Source organism: Chanos chanos, chromosome 5 (assembly GCF_902362185.1).
Source record: "Chanos chanos chromosome 5, fChaCha1.1, whole genome shotgun sequence".
NCBI classification, from domain to species: Eukaryota; Metazoa; Chordata; class Actinopteri; order Gonorynchiformes; family Chanidae; genus Chanos; species Chanos chanos.
Genome location: NC_044499.1, coordinates 27787863 through 27805649, shown reverse-complemented (window position 1 = coordinate 27805649; position 17787 = coordinate 27787863). Strand labels below are relative to the sequence as shown.

The window sequence follows — 17787 nt, the reverse complement described above, 5'->3', positions numbered from 1 at the left end:
CCCTCAGCGACCTGTCTCACATACACCCACAGCGACCTGTCTCATACAGTCTCACACCCACAGTGACCTGTCTCACACAGTCTTACACCCACAGTCTGGACACACTGAAGTCTGGCCTCAGAGAAATGTGCCTCGTGTAACGAGTTATCAACACTGCAGTCAATTGAAAGAGGCAAGCTGCCTGTCTGTTACATTCCTACAATTTATTACATTTGCATTTTTATTGATGACATTTGTCAAAATAAAGAGTGAAGGACATAGTCGTTTAGGTTCGGAATTTTCCTTTTGTATATGTACCCAAACTTAGACAATTTTCACCTTCTATGTGCACCCAAACTCAATAAAGACAATAAAGTGAATCCATGTTTCAGGAGAGAGATAGCTGGGCAGGATACCTCACCTGTGTGCAACACCTGTCTCTCTATGAACAGCATTAAACAAAACACTGGCAAACTTTACATACAATGAGAATAGTACAATCAAGTTAGTTAATCATCACTCTTCATAGAGCATATATTCCAAATGACAGTCTGTTATAGATATTGTACTCCATATGACGTACTGTCGTCCTTGTTCTCCTGTGACGACTCCGTCGGGATTGCATTGGCAAACACAGTGTTCAGATGTATTGGTCTTGCTGGTCAGTAAACAGTTTTTCTCGTAGCCTGTAATAGCGCCCTGCTCTGTCCATGAGCTGCTGGTGTGTTCCCTGCTCCATCACAACTCCGTCTTCCATATAGATGATGTGATCTGCCTTCTCCACAGTCTGCAGACGATGAGCCACAACCAGGACGGTTTGACCGGCAGACCCAGAGAGAACGCCCTGTATCTGGCCAACAAACACCATGAGAAGACTACATGTCATAACAAGATACAGACCCAAGACTGAACTATAGCAAGTCATTTATAAAATAGACTGAACACACAGAGAGAATGAATAGTGTACTGACAGACATATAGCAGGCCTTCAATGGTACTATACATGTGGGGAAACCTATCCAGTCCATAAAATAAATCAATGCTTGTTTTTTAAGTGTCTCCAGCTTGACTGAATTTTTACTAAATTTTACAAAGACTGTGTAAATAAATACAGCACCGAGCACTGTCAGAACTGTAGAAAACAGCACTTTTCTTTAGGGATCTTATTGATAGTAGAGCTGTAATAAAGCTTGGGCACAGAGTAAAAACACAGACTGATAAATGGCCACCTGTGCAACAGGGCAGATGTGGTTTTAATTCATGTCTGATTTTGACTGACCGTATTCTCTAGACATGCGCTGCTCTTGATGTAGCACCTAGCTGAATTAATTGAATTTTGAAACATGTGACTTGAACTAAGAATTTAAATTTTACACATGACTAATTAATTAATTTAAACTTTGTATTACCAGTGCATTTTCAATTGCCTCAAAAAACCGACAGGTGACAACTTCCTGAGATATATAACTAGATTGAACTAGATGGAGGTCGTTAAATCGAATATGAATTATAGTTAAATTCAAATTCTCTGCAAGGGGTTGAAATTCCTGGCAGTGGATCAGTTTATCCTTTATTAGCAATGTGAGACTCCTCACTGATGTAAAGTATACACTGTACTAAATGGGTTTAATTGCCCCTCATAGAGGAATCTGCAAGGCTTATTATTGACCCACATCTGCCCTGTACTTATGACAGAGTCATTTCATCGTTACAAACTGTTCCTAATCATAGCAGTGTTGGTCCATCAAGAGCATTCACACATAACCACTGACATGAGCAGTGTTCAGTTATTTTAGTAATTCTCTGGGCCTGTGCTCTGTCTACCGGTTTTACTGTGTAGCCTATGCCAAGTCAAAACTATGAGTGAACCTTAGCTGTATGTTTCTGATTGGAACCAGTCAGAGTTCTGTATCAAGATTGTATGTATTCAAGTTATATTTGTGTTAGGATTTGTACCCCCCCCCCCCCCTCCCCAACGCACACACTAGTCTAGAAACGTCATTAGGGTATCTGAAAGAGTCAGTGATTGTCGTCCACTAGGTCAAAGGTCAAATATGATTATGATTAAATATGTCTGACAGAGAAAACTTGGTGAGAATTTTATTGCCTGAATTGAGCAGCATTAGGAGTCATCAGTTGTCAAGTATTAGTTAATACTTCCCTGGATTAGGGATTGAAGAGTTGAAAGAGTTTGTTAAAGTAAACCACAGAAAGGGGAGCAATACATTTGAAAACTACTGTTAATGCTATAGCCATGCATCATATTAAAACAGTAATGAATTCTCTGAAACAGTAAAACCTTCAGTTTACACCGGACTTGCTGTAATCCGGCGTGCAGATTCTGCACCGCCCTGCTGAGGATGTGTACGTACTGCGAGCTGTGTGTTAACGTCCATACAGCTGGTGGCTTCATCCAGGATGAGGATCTGTGGATTCCGGACAATGGCTCTTGCTATAGTGATGCATTGTTTCTGTCCTGCCGACAGCTGACCTCCACATTCACCGACATCTAGAGAAAACATTAGGAGAGCCCCTCAGTCCTGGACAAACAGAAACTGACATTCTAATGTTTCTGTAGTTTGGGTTTTATCTCTGTTCTACCACCAGTGTACAGAATTAGCCTGAGCATAAGACCAAATCTTAGCCTTTGTTTTTTTTCCCCCCTCTAAGTTCCATGTTACACCAGTAAAGTAACATTCAGAGACACTACAGCCCCAGGATCGGGATGAAAGAAAATGTATGTATTAATTCAAAGGACCCCAGTGCTGATGAAATTCATTAAATGATCATTCTGGATGATAACTCATAGCTTGTGTGAGTTCTTTCTCTTTGGTTACCGGTGTCATAGCCGTTTGGTAGCTGACATATGAACTCATGGGCGTTTGCTCTTCGTGCAGCTTGCTCCACCTTCTCCATGGTGCAGTCCTGCAGACCGTACTCAATGTTGTGTCGCACAGAGCCAGAGAACAACACTGGATCCTGGGATACCAGTGCCATCTGGGACAGAAAAGTAAAAGAACAAATGAGATTATAGCCACTGATAAAACTGTGCCATGTTTCAGCTCAGTGGAGCACCCCTTCACCCTCTTCCATTATCGCCCTTACATCCTGATAAGGAAACCTTCAGTGAGTTTCTGTGGCATGTAACCTCAGTAGACTAATATTTACTAGTGTTTTTACTATTCACAGTATTGAAGTCCGTTGAGTAGAAGTAACTGCCAGAATAAAGAGGACACTTGAGTAAATGGGGGATTCGAAGTCTATGAAAGTAGGTGTTTCCATACAGGTGTGATTCCTGAGTAATGAATATCCCATCAGGCCCAGGTTCATGTACAAAATGAGTAGGGAATATCCCATTAGGTCCAGGGTTATGCATAAATGACTACCATGGCTAGAGGAAGAGATCCATCCATTCAGTGATGAAGCCTTCTCAACCTGCTGGTTATTAACAGCAACTACAGTAATTTTGACACAGGAGTCTGAGAGTAATTCTTAAATGACATACATATTTTATAATATTAGATAATATCATTCAGTATCTTATGTTAACTTACTTTGCTGCGTATGTACTGGTTTTGGTAGCGGTACAAAGGCTCCCTGTCCAGCAGCACCTCTCCCTCCTGTGGCTCGTAAAATCTCTCCAGGAGACTGACGACAGAGCTCTTCCCACCACCTGACGGCCCAACCAGAGCCGTCATTTTCCCTGGCTTTAGCTCCAAACACACCGACTGCACCAACAGTGAATGAGATGAACATTCTTTCATTTTTCATTCCTAACCTCCTTATCACCTCCATGCCACAGTGGAGGTGATTAACATTACTGATAGACAATATGTAGCCAGTTAATTACCTTCAGCGCTTTTTTCTCAGGGCAGGAGGGGTATGCGAACGACACTCTGTCAAAGGTGAGTTTCCCCTCCAGTCTCTCTGGGGCCATCTCTCCTGCCTCTCTCAGTCTTGGCCTTCTGTCCAGGAACTGGAACACTTTGACCGCTGAGCTCACTGTGCTCAGCATGTCTCCATAGATATACAGCAGTTGCTGAGGACAGAGACAGTGTCACTGCAATAGACTGCTATCAGCTCATTTCAGCAAAGGTTTTTCAGTTTTTCTTAGAATATTATTGTTGTAAAAATGGCAAAAAGGGCATGCACAATGTTTCTGAGCACAGAGAAACCAGTTAACAGTGTTAAAAAATGACAATGACTGTGTTTTAACCACATTTTGAAACCCCAAACATATATCTCCATTCAATATCTTGTTTTTTTAAAAACCCTGTTTCATCCAGTTCACAACTCCCCTGTGCTGTCCCAGTCCCCTGTCATGGCACCACCCCTATGTTAGTCCAGAGGCACATGTGCCCTCTGATACAAGTCAACCATCATTTCTTTTCACCCGCCCCGTTTGTGAGCATTTCCATGGGAATGCTGCACATAGGGGATCTCACATGGTTGACTCCCGAAGGTTGGCCTGCAGCTGTACAGACAATCAGCCACCACCAGGGGTCAACGGTCAAGCATGGAAAGAGCGACCAAAGGCAGGGAATTATGCTAGGGCATTCTATACCAGAGTTGTGGTTCATCTGTTGCTTTAAAACGCTCTCTCTCTCTCTCTCTCTTTCTCTCTTTCACCTTGATTTCTTATGTGCTTTTGTTCACATTGGGTTTTGGTATTACAGTATATGTGTGAGTCTGGATCAGAAAGGGCCTTATATGTTACTGTTGAATGAGCTTTGAATTTGGAATTTTTACTGTTGAATGGGCTTTTAGTCAGGTTCAAAATTCCCTGATTACAACCTCCATTCAAAATACTTGGAGAGTTTATACATTTTTGGAAAGTTTAGAGTGTGACAAACCCCAAAACCAATCTTTCCATTTTTTTCAGTCTTGGTGATGGCCATCTTGGACTTTCAAAATGGTGACCACCCATAACTTGTTTTTAGCTGGATCCCTCATGATAAATCAAATCAGCCTCTGAGTCAACACCACCGCTGGTGAGAGATCTGTGTTACTTTTGTCAAATGTCTGGCAATCAACAGCTATACGTAGTTAGGACCAAGAATGCAGGTCAAACTCTGAAAAAAGCTGTGTCTGTTTCCTCCAATCAAGAGCCGAAAATAAGGCTTGCTACTTGCATTTCTGAAGGCAATGCCCATGCAACTGGTGTGAAGTACCACAAAGATTGTTGGAGGAAACGCATTTTATTTTTTAAAGGATAGCACAAGTATTGGCGATGAAAAGGGTGGGTGCCCCTTAAAAATCGCTATTTTTGTTGAACTAGTGAATATCATTGATGTACAAACCAGAAGTGGTACGTGTCTTTCTATGCCTGACATCGAGAATATTTATGTTAACATGCTAGGGGGACCAGAGGCTTTGACAACTCATAAACTTGTTTTCACCAGACAGTGGCTGAAAGACAAAATGCTGTCCAAATCACCAGGTGTAAAGTCAGTTCTGCAAAGCAACAAAAGAGAGCCATCCATTCTCTATTGTCCAGATGCCTGCAAGGTTGAAACGGTCAAACAAGCCATCACCTCTGATGACACTGACAAGATGAAGACACTCTACAGAACTGCACAGCTCGTTTGCAAAAGCATTGCGACTTTTGCTAAGAGTCTCCACAATCTTCCATTGCTGTTTCTAGCACAACGGAGGATGTACCAATAGAACTATGTACACTTATCTGCTGGAGTATAGCAGGACCTGCAGACAAACTGGAAACTCAGTTGCCATATCGGCTCATGGCAATCCATTTGCTGCTGAAGGCTGAGCACTGTATAACCTGATAACCCGATAACCCATGCATATATCCCAGATTAATATGTGCCACAAATACTGAATATGAATGACATAGGACAAAAACTGTACGAGGAATATGTTAGTGAGCGAATAAATGGAAATGTCAGTCTCTGGGCACCCATGAAGAGACAAAACAACAAGACGTTCACATCTGGCAACAAGAAACATGCAGTCAAGGTCCGTGATAACTGACATGAAAGAAACAAAAGATCTATATGGCAGACTTATGGTCCTGACAAAGTCAAACCGAGATGTAGATCAGAAGGATGCGACTGGAATCCATGAGTTTACCTTGAGACCAAGAGCGCTCTTCACTCCCATCATTGTTGACATGCAGTGACAAATCAAAGCTCATACATGTCCTTGAGAAACTGATATCTATGGAAACAGGACAAAATAGCTCACTTACGGATCCAGAGGTCACTGAGGTCAAGGATGTCTTTCACAGCAAGAAGACTGCAGTTATGGATGGGATGGTACTTATCCAGAAGCTTTCAAAAAAACTAACAACAATGGTTACAGTGTGGAATCTTAGCTAGGTTTTCTATGGAAGACTGATGAATCCAACACAAAACTTTGATGAGGTAATTCATGTGTTTGACACATACAAGCCTGATTCCTTGAAGAGTACAACAAGGAAGACGAGACGCCAAGGAAAGAATCAGAGATGAGACAAATATCGAGCATATAACCATGAGCAGATTCTTATCCTATGAAAAAACTAAAGCGGATTTGACTGAGTACTTGGCAGCAAAGACTCTGGAATACAGCCAAAATTCCTCTAAGTTGGTGATCACCTCAGCATCTGGTCACACAAAGCAACAAAGATGTTGGAAGCTTTAGTGAAAACAACCATGAGGAAGCTGACACCTTAATGATCTGCCTTGCTGTATCTGCAGCAAGACGAAACTGCAGATGTTCAACTTACTTTTTTTCTGTCCTGAAACAGATGTCCTGATTTTGGCAATAGCCAACTATGACTTGTTGCCAAAGAACACTGCAATCTTGATTGCATGAGGTATTCTGAAGATCCAAACATTCTGGGATATTCTAGGTCCAGAAAAGGCAAAAGCAATACCTTCACTCCATGCATTCTATGGTGCTGACAACACTGGAAGGTTTGCAAGAGTTGGTAAAGCAACATGGTTCAAGATCTTCCTCGAAGCTGAGGATTCTTTCAGATTACTCCAGAGTAACGGAGGAACAAAAGAAACACTTGGCTAAATTTGTGTGTGCTGCCTCCTGCCAAAAAGGAATCCAAATAAGAATCATTCCAGGGCTGTGGTGGCATATTTTCTACAACTATACAGCAGATATATGGCAGAGAGTGACAAGCTACCACGGACAGAGGGTGCCTTGAAACAGTACATTGATAGGGTACATATGCAAGCTCGAGTTTGGGGTCAGGCAGGCGTTGAGCAGCAAATACATTTGGATCCTCTGCAAAATGGCTACTACAAGGATGATAAGGGCCAATTGAGACCCACTATCACTGATGTACTACCATCTCATAAAGCCATCATTGAAATGGTGAGATGCCACTGCAAAGGCGATTGTTCAACACAAAGATGTTCCTATAGGTCAAGAAGCTTACAATGCACTGATCTTTGCCTTTGCAGTGCACAATGTGAGAATGACGAAGACTCAATATCTGAAAACCAGGATGACAGTGATGCTGAAAATGATGAATGAGATAATGAATTTACAGACAGTCACTAAATAAAGTTAAAGTTATAAATGGAGTAGTTGAATTTCAAGATGTGTGGACATATAGAACAAAACATTATAGAACAGAACATAAAACATTTTGTTGTATTTGTTATGATCCATTTTTTATGGATGCTTTAATTTTTATGTTGAAATGATGTCGTTATATTAAGTATCTCTTTTTTAAGTATATTTATTGTATTGTACTGTCTATAGTCTTGGTGTTTTTGGTATTTATTGTATGTCTGACTGTATGTGCTGCTGTCTGCCTATGTTACACCTTTGGTCCAAGGAGGATGACATTTTGTCTCTGCTGTATACTGTACTGTATATGGCTGAGATGACAATAAAGCTCTACTGGACTTGACTTATATTATATTCGAGTGATTTTCCTTAGTTCATGTGAATTCCTAAATAAATAAAATGTTTGTAAACACATGCACAGCTTGGAACCTGACATTTTGAAAAAAAAAAGTGTTTTGAACATTCGCTATTTTTAAAATCCAAAATAGCCGCGATAGAGACTTTGGAAAAAATGGAAAGATTAGTTTTCATATTTCATCTGTTCTAATGATTCAAAAATGCATAGTTTATCAACTCCCCAAGAATTTTGAATGAAAATACATGAAGAACCGGACTATTTACTGACAGTGGTGATAATTACAATATTTTTTTCTTTAATGATTTTGAATGTATTAATCAACTCTAAAATAATCCCTTTAGTAGTCTGAACGAAGCTGTTTTTTCAGAGACAATGTCTCAAAATGACTTTTCAACAAATAATTGTTAATTCGGGGCCAAGCAGCAAAGCTGCGTAGGCACCCATTGTGTTTCTACCTTTTCTCCATCATCTTTTTCTTTTTCTTTTTCTTCTTCTGGCTAGGGTGTCTATGGCAACCCATAGAAAGGTATGGTAAAAAGTTGTGAAATTTGGTACACTCATTGGGGACAGTCCCCTGATTCTCTTCACCAAGTTTCATGTCTGCAGCTTGAGCTCTCTAGCGCCACCAATGGGTGAAAGCTGAAGTAGATTTATACACATAACTTTTGAATCATATGTCCAAAAATGAGGTACCATTGGATTCCTTGGTTCAAGGCAAGTGCAACGCACTCATGAGGTCATTATCCATGATATTGGATTTTCTGCTATATTGGATTTTATTCAAATGTGATTTTTTGCTACTGCTCGAACAAACTTTGTCCAATCTTCACCAAATTTGGAACAGATGATGTTCAGACCAAGCCTCACAAAAGTTATCCAATATATTTTCGAAAGCGTTCGTCCATCACATTGGTGGCAAAGTCGCCAAACAGGAAGTGAGCTCATATTTCAGCAACGCTTTGACGCATCGTCATCAAACTTGGTGGACTGAGTCAAGACTCCATTCAGAGGGAGGCCAAAAAAATGTTCCATTTTACCTGTTGAGCGTGCTATACTAAAAAAAACATGTTTTTGCTCATTACTCTTCATATCCTTGGTCTAAAATCATGATTGTCATTTGAAGTCATGCCTTTTTTGATCTTGAGGTCTGGACATGTTGCGATTTCCTGTTCTGCAATCGTATTTGATGGCAAAGTTGCAAAACAGGAAGTGATGTCATTACTCAGCCATGGTTTGATGTATCAAAATCAGACTTGATATATGGACTCGGGACCCCATTCTGAGGAGGCACAAACAATTCTGCATCATTTGATCACTGGGGGGCGCTGTAATAAGTACAGATGTGTTTTGGCTAATAACTGTTGATGTGTTTGCCTTAAATAACTGATTCACATGTGTGAACCTCCTTAGAGTTCTTGTGTTTCTCTTGACAAACGTGCTTCTTGTGTCAGCTGACTTAATCTTGCTATCAGTGGTTACAGCAACGTTTTTAACATGATCAGATCAAGTCGCTATGGTGATTTTACCCTGCTGGACTGCTTGGCCCCCTCATTGCTGCTTGCAGCTAGATTTATAAAATATTATGCTGTATGTTCCCTGTGGGTTGTTCTTTATTCTTTGTTTGCCTTTCTCTGTCTAATCTGCCCAGAGTCTTTGATGTGACAGCTGGAGAAGGGTTCCTGATTAGAGAAGAGTACCAACACTCCCAAATGCCTCTGAACTTCAAAAGACAGACACATACTTTCTATCTAATCAGATGTTTGTTTCTATAGTAATTTTGACGTGGGGATATAAAAAACACTCTCCATAAGAGAGACATTCTCTCGCTTGTCTGCAGTGTGTGCTTCACCTGAAACTTTGTACACATGATCCTTCTCGCAATAAAATAAAAATTATTAAACTGGATTATGGACTGGAGTTTCCTTATAAATTTAACATCACTTTTATCATGTTGCTTTTCACCACATGACTCATGTGTGGACAGGTGAGAACCACTGCTGCACAACCCAACCTCCACACCATGCAGAGCAGAGAGCAGGTTGTGCTGTTGAACGTCTAGCTTACCCTCATGTTGGAGACCATGTCTTTCTGGTAGAGCACAAAGGCCAAGAGGCTACCTATGCTCAGCTCACCAGTGGAAATGAGCTCACGGCCTTTTGTCAGCATTAAAATCCTCAAGCCCACGTTAACAAACTGTGGAGAAACAGAGCAGACGGTCACACTGAGAATGTCACATGTTTGAGAGTGAGACAATAGTTTGATAATTCTCTCACCCTCACTCATTATCTAAGCCGCTTGTCCTAATTACGGTGCTGGAGCCTATCCCAGCATTCATCAGGCAAAAGGTGGGAAACACTCTGGACAGGTCACCGGTCCATCGCAGGGCAGTTTGATAATTAAATAGTGTAATCGATGAGGGTGAAGCAATGAACAGTGTCAGACAGTTTCATTACGTTGTTGTGTGGCAAATGGTCATGGGAGAGATGGCTTTACCCTTCTCAGGAGGAGATGCACAGCACTGTAAATGCCCTTTTGTGTCTGGACCTCCAGCTTCTTGGCCAGTGCTTCCTCATACCTTCTCTGCTCCTGACCTGTAGCATTGCTGCTGCGCACCGTCCGCATGGATTTGATGGTGGAGGCTGCCAGCTGCTCACATTGTGCAATGCAGTCCTGCAGCTTTGCCGACAGCCTCTGGTCACCAGCACAAAACCAGAGTTAGCACTGCAAAACTCTCAATTCAGTCTTTATTCAATGTCTTCAGTCACTTTCTCAGTCTGTCTAACTTTCAGTCTTCATTCAATGTCTTCAGTCACTTTCTCAGTCTATGTCACTGTTTTCAGTACCAGTGCACTGTAGTTTTAACACAGCTCCATAACTACAGTCAGTTTCCTGTTTCAAACCAGTACATGGTGGACCTGATCCTGAATGCTCCAAAGAGAAGAATGTCAGTAGTAGAGTAAAGAAAGGCAAGGCTGTCATGTGTGGTGTGAGTTATTCATCACAGCCATGTTCTCTCCACATGTCACCACACAGTTCTACTCACTTCCATCATTTATTTATTTATGTATTTATTTATATTTTTTTTTAAGCCCGCCACCACCCCTCCAACATGGGAGTCACATCGTACTTTTCTCTCTCTTTTTTTTTTTTTCTCCTGTTTCTTCCTATAAATTTTATTGTGTACAGAGGAGACAGGTGGACAGGCAAACGAACAAACATGCAGACAGACAGGTGACATACTGTAGAATGACAGACAGACTGGTGAACAGGTAGACAAGGAGACAGACAGAAGGACAAAATCAATGAAAGGTAGTGAGGGAAAAAGAAGAAAAGTAAAAAAAACAAACAAACAAAAAAAAACAACTATACGTGGGACAAGACAAAGGACTGACGCTGTGATGGGGGAAGCAACGCCAATAATTATAATATGGAAACAGTAATAATAATAGTAACAACATTGATGACCATAATACTAATAAGGATAACAACAATACTGACAATAATACCATCATAATACTACTACTACAGTTACTACTAATAACAATAATAGTGATAGTTTCTTTGAAGTATGCGTTTGTGTGTGTGTGTGTGGGGGGGGGGGGGGGGGGGCGGTTAGCTAGCAGGCAAATTCAGTGAATTTATGAAAGGGGCCCAGATTTTTTGAAAGTATAAGTTTTTGTGTTGGAATGAAATTCTTTCCATGGATATGTGGTCTATGAGAAGGTTTAACCATTGCGTGATATTTATTGTGTTTCTTGTTTTCCAGTTTAAGAGGATAGTTTTCTTAGCGATTGCTAGGGCGATGAGTATGGGTTGGGGGTTTTGGATTGGTGGGCTGATCACAGAGGTATCCCTGAGCAGACAGACGGATGGAGAGAGCGGGATGTTACAGCTCATAAAAAGTGATATTCTGTCAGTAACTTGTTTCCAAAAGTTGTAAGTTGGTGGGCACAACCAGGTAGAGTGGAAATAATTGTCTGGGGTGTTCATTGTGCAATGTGAGCATATGCCTGAATCTAGGAATCCCATCTTATACATCTTGTGCTGGGTGATATGTGTTCTGTGGATTACTTTATATTGTATTAGTTGAAGATTTGTATTGTTTGTCATTGTGAAAGTGTTTCTACAGATTAGAGTCCAGAAGTCTGCATTGGTAGAGAGTGATAGGTCTTTTTCCCAGTCTTGGATGGGGAGGGATATTGTTTGATCAGAGGATGATATTAGTTTGTATAATTTGGGGATAGTTTTCTTAGTATTATTTATTTTTTCCATTTCTTCCACTAGTGGGGGTGGATGTAGGTTGTTGTTAGTTTTATTAATTTTGGATTTTAGAATGGATTTTAATTGTAAGTACTGAAAGTATTGCTCTTCCCCTAGGTTATACTTTTGCACCAGGTCCTGGAAAGTGATGAAGGTGTTATTCTGAAAGATGTGTTGAAGCTGTGTGATACCTCTTTGTTTCCAAGTGGTGGAGTGGAGTGGTGATTTGTTGAGTGTAAAGTCCGGGTTGTGCCATATTGGGGTGTATTTACATGGTGACACTGAATTTAAAGATTTTATTAATTTTCCACCAAGCTGTCAGGGTTGTTGAGATTATGGTATTTTTGAAGCAATCGTGGTGTTTTATGGAAGTGCTAAGGAATGGCAAGTCGGAGATTGAAATTTCTTTCCATTCTGACTGTTCTATTTCAATCCATGGGTTATTCTGTTGGTTGGGATAAATCCACTTTGAGATATACTGTAGTTGATTAGCCAGGTAATAATAGTAGAAGTTTGGTGCTTCCAGTCCTCCTTGAGATTTGTGTTTCTGTAAAGTTGCTAGTTTAATCCGGGGTGGTTTATTTTTCCAGTAGAATTTAGTTGTCATGGAGTTGAGTGAATTAAACCAGTTAGTAGTTGGTTGAGTTGGAGTCATTTTGAGGAGGTAGTTCACTTTAGGTAGTATGGTCATTTTTACAGTTGCTATTCTGCCATTTAGAGAGAGTGGTAAATTTGTCCAGTGGTTTAAGTCATTTTCTATTGATTTTAATAGTGGAGTGAAATTAAGGCGAAACAACTCTGACAGCTTGGCGGAGATATTTATGCCTAGATATTTAACATTACTTGAGGAGGTGAGGGGCGTGTTTTTCGCTGTAGCGTATGAGTCAACACCGCAGATGGGTAAAATTGTTGATTTTGTCCAGTTTATAGTGTAGTCTGATATTTCAGAAAATAAATTGATAAGCTTCATGGCTTCTTGCAGGGAATTTGATGGGTCTTGGAGGCAAAGCAGTATGTCGTCTGTGTAAAGGCTGAGTTGTGGTGTGTGTTGGGGGTTTGAATTCCTTTGATGTTGTTGTTTTGGCGTACTGCAGCAGCTAGAGGTTCAATGAACAGGGCGAAAAGTGATGGTGAGAGTGGACATCCTTGCCTGGTCCCTCTGTGTAGCATGAAACTCTGTGATGTTAGTCCGTTAGTAGAAACTGTGGCCATCGGTGAGTTATACAGTGTTTTTATCCATTGAATAAACGATTCCCCGAATCCAAACTTCTGAAGTGTTTTGAATAGAAATGTCCGGTTTACTTTATCAAACGCCTTTTCCGCATCTAACGAACCAAGTATTGTTTTTGTTTTACTTTTTTGGGATATATTGATTAAATTGAATAGTCTGCGCATGTTAATTGATGAATCTCTTCCTTTGATAAATCCGGTTTGGTCTGAGTGGATTAGTGATGGGGTTACTCTTTCAATTCTGATGGCTAGCGCTTTACTGATAATTTTGAGATCGGTATTGATGAGTGATAGGGGGCGGATACCGCCCCCTATCACTCACTTCCATTATTGTATTTATATGTTGTTTTTGTATTTAGGCTATGATGTAAACAAACTGTATGAAATCTGTATGTTTGTAATTTTTGTTTATGCTTGGATTCTCTTTGACTGAGGCGCACATTCTGCATTTTGTCATGATGTCATGATGTATTTATACTATGTTCTGCATGTGCGTGAGTGTGTGTGTGTGTAAAGGGTACCTGGCTGTATGTGTTGTAAGTGTTCTGAAGCAGAGCAAGGATGGGCATCTCCACACAGGTGAGTGTCGTCAGGTGCCAGGACAGGCGGAGCATGAGAGTCAGCATGCCCAGTGTTTTCACTAGACTGCGTATGAGCACGTTCACGTTCATAGCCACTGAGCGGCCCATTTTATCTGTGTCTGACACCAGGCGGGATGTAAGGCTGCCTGCAAGACACGATGGTCATGGTTATAATGATGGAAATAAAAGAAAATAATCAACAAATGGAGTGTAAAATGTTGATGTATTGGTGGGTTACAAATATAAATGAGAAGTAACCACAGCCCAGTCATTTCACAGTCAGCAAAGAGAAACATTTTTCTACTCATCAGTCATTTCATAGTCAGCACAGAGAAACACGTTTCTACTGATCAGTCATTTCACAGCACAAAGACGCATGTTTCCTCTGATCAGCCATTTCGCAGCTCAGAGAAACATGTTTGTATTGATCAGTCATTTCACAGTCAACACAGGGAAACATGTCTCCTCTGATCAGTCTTTTCACAGTCAGCACAGAGAAACATGTTTCTACTGATCAGTTGCTTCGCAGTCAACAAACAGAAACATGTTTCTACTGATCAGTCATTTCACAGCACAAAGACGCATGTTTCCTCTGATCAGCCATTTCGCAGCTCAGAGAAACATGTTTCTATTGATCAGTCATTTCACAGTAAGCACAGAGAAACACGTTTCTACTGATCAGTAATTTCACAGTCAGCACAGAGAAACATGTTTCTACTGATCAGCACAAGTGCTCTGAATTTCTGGGCAGTAACATCCTATCTGTTCTATCAATTTAGAATGAGACAGTCTGGACAAATGTCACCATTATCTTACACAGAAATAAGCAAAAGCACTGGTCACAGCTGTGGGTTCACTTTTATGCTTCATCAGTAGAGACTGTATTTTTTACTTTGCAGAACATTGTGCAGCACCAAACATTTGCTTAAACAGGCAGTGAGTATCTGCTGTAATTCTGGTCACACTGCTGACTGTTTTTGAACTTTTTTGAAATGAAGTTGGACATTTGCTGTACTAATGTAAACCTCGGTCCATGCAGCTCTGCATAATATAAAACACTATCAGCTGAGGCTGGAGCTCCTGGGTCAGCCGTGTGGTATGCTCACAATGCACACTTCCCTGACGAGAGCACAACACTGCCTCCATCACAGAGAGAACCACAAACTAATACTGCAGTGTCCATTCTCTCCTCACACAACAGTCCTACAGAGAAATGCCGCCGTCTCGCCACTACAGTTATGGCCAATGGTAAATGAGAAGCAGACAGACTGGTGGTTAATACCCTACAATTGTACCTGGTTTGTTCTCCTCAAAGAAATTAATCTCCTGCTGCAGAAGGTTTTGGAAAAGTTTGTGTCGTATCCTCTTATTGAGTCTGCACAGGCTGCACATGAACATGCCTCCTCGCAGCCCAGAGAACAAAGAGCTACAGCAGAGAATGGGAACAGCATGCACACACACATTCACACACACAAACACACACCACACATGTAGAAAAAAGGACACAAATACATTGGTAGTGGCAGCAGTAATACTACTAGTAGGAGTAGTAGTAGTAGTAATAATAATAATGATAATAATAATAATAATAATAATAATAATAATAATAATAACAATAATAATAATAATAGAATTAAAAATAATAATAAAAGACAAAGGGGAGGGGTCTGCCAACCTTCCAAGGGAGACCAGCATCATTAATCCAATTGCCCATGTGAAGCTGCTGTGCTGATACTCGGCAGTGAGGACGTCAGTGACTCTTCCCACACAATAAGGAATAAATGTTTCACCTTAAAAAAGCAGAACAGAGCAGAGGCTGGAAAAACCCTCTCATCAGAGCACAGACAACATTCCTGCAGTGTAGCACTAATATGCTTATCAGAGCACAGACAACATTCCTGCAGTGTAGCTCAGGTATCCTGTGTCCTAGTAACAACACTCACATAATGCAGCAAGGATGAGGAAGAGGAAGGCAGCTCCCAGATGAAAGTAATCTTCTCTTGAGTAGCATACAACCCTCATTAAGAGGGCTCTGGCCTCCTGTTTCTTCTGTTCTTTGCTTTTATCCCCACTGGCCCATCCTGTCTTCAGGAGGGCCCATTCCCACAGCACACAGGCCACAGAACTGGAGACTGTGCCCAGGACCACCATTTCTGGACCAGGCACTGAACTGGCACTTCCAAAGGTTCCTGACATCAGTAGCTTTACACTCTCAAATACCGGAAATATTAGGCATTGCACTGCTATCCAGCGCTTCAGCACAGGCTGTACCGTCCTGTCTACAGTCATTAAGGAAATCAGGTGGAGCGCTACCCAGCTAAAGAAACGGAAAGTCCACAGCCAGACTAAGCTAACACTACCCGAACTCGCACTCAACAGAGGAACCGCCCATACTGCAATCCAAAGCAGCGTATCGCAACACAGTGCAATACCATGAGCCCGGAGTACTTTAGCCATTGCGGCAAAAACGCATAGACTGTCCCTTCGCCTGATTAACAACGTCCTGTTGACTATCGATCAACTGTATTCCTCACCGCGGGTTGTGTCCGAGAATTTCGCAATAACTAAACATTAACCATCGCTATCAACCTAGCACTCGCAGGCTGTCTGACACTGACAGGCTAAATTTAAAGTACAACTAATGTATACCTCGACTGACGTATCAAACTAATACACGTCATTTGCACTTAATTTTCAGTGTACTTGCAAGCTTTCTTATGTCCGTAAATCCCAAAAGAATTCCAGTACAGCTCAGGAGCACTTTTACCGTTGGATATTCGAAACTCTTCACTGCTGTGTGAGGCGGTAACCCTTTCATTTGGTTTCACTTTCATTTCCTTACGTTGTCGTGACGAGTCGTGACGTTCCCTGTCTCTTGACCTTCTGAATAAACGGATACGTTCTGACTTTCCAGTCACTACGGAGGTCTATTACTGCAGACAAGATGTATCTGGTGTCCGAAGGGGACAAATAAGTGAAGTCGCGGAGTGACTTCTACATCTGTACATGGGCTACAAACATACAGGTTTGTGTGTATATGCATACACTGGCAGGACAACATGGCTATGTATGCATGTATATACGGGTGATTCTTCAACTATGGTAATTTTTGTGTCTGGAAGAAATAAGAAAAACAAACAAACAAACGAACAACAACAAAAAAATATTTCTATGTTTTTATTTTTGTCACACTTTACACCAAGAGGACCTTATGAAAAATAAATAATAGGTTAGTCATTAATTTTATTATATGGTTTTTATGTATGGTTTTTACTATATTGCCTTTGTCTCTAAGCTAGACTTTGGACCTTCAACCCTGCTTCACTTGAATTTAATATTGATATAATGTTGAGTTCAAATGCAAATTAGACATTAATGCCTATTTTAATTAAATATATTGTAATATTTCTTCACATTTTCTTGTATTTTTCATAAAAAGGGAACCCCTGTCCATTGGGTTCACTGTCATTTCCACCACACTGTACAAAATAGAATTCTGGGATCATGTTTTAGGGTTTGTATACTTGGTAACAATAGCAACAGCCACTCAACAGGGGAACACATGGCTACAGAAAAGAGTTACCTCCACAGGGGGTAATAAAAATAGGAAAAGTCAAGGTAAATATGAGTTAAACTGAGAGTATGTTTATTGGGTGTCATTTCCAAACAGCTAATATTTCATATGAATGTAAAAACACTCTGTCACTCATTATCTAAGCCACTTATCCTGATTAGGGCCGCGGGGGCTTATCCCAGCGCTCATAGGGCGAAAGGCGGGGAGTCCATCGTAGGGCAGACACCCAGACAAACACACTCACATTCATACCTAGGGCCAATTTAGTGTCTCCA

At 40.9% G+C, this 17787-nt stretch overlaps 1 protein-coding gene across 1 annotated transcript; it reads right to left on the bottom strand.

The window, feature by feature from the left end:
- Positions 1-240: 240 nt before the first annotated feature.
- Positions 241-16711, bottom strand: tap2t (transporter associated with antigen processing, subunit type t, teleost specific). The gene is made up of 11 exons (XM_030775378.1): positions 15882-16711; positions 15614-15728; positions 15234-15364; positions 13879-14084; positions 10361-10558; positions 9932-10060; positions 3830-4018; positions 3534-3707; positions 2817-2976; positions 2352-2488; positions 241-829 (listed from the first exon to the last, which is right to left on the bottom strand). Exons 1-11 carry the CDS (start codon positions 16393-16395, stop codon positions 620-622), a joined length of 2163 nt encoding a protein of 720 aa, XP_030631238.1. The 5' UTR covers positions 16396-16711; the 3' UTR covers positions 241-619.
- Between the last annotated feature and the right edge of the window lie 1076 nt (positions 16712-17787).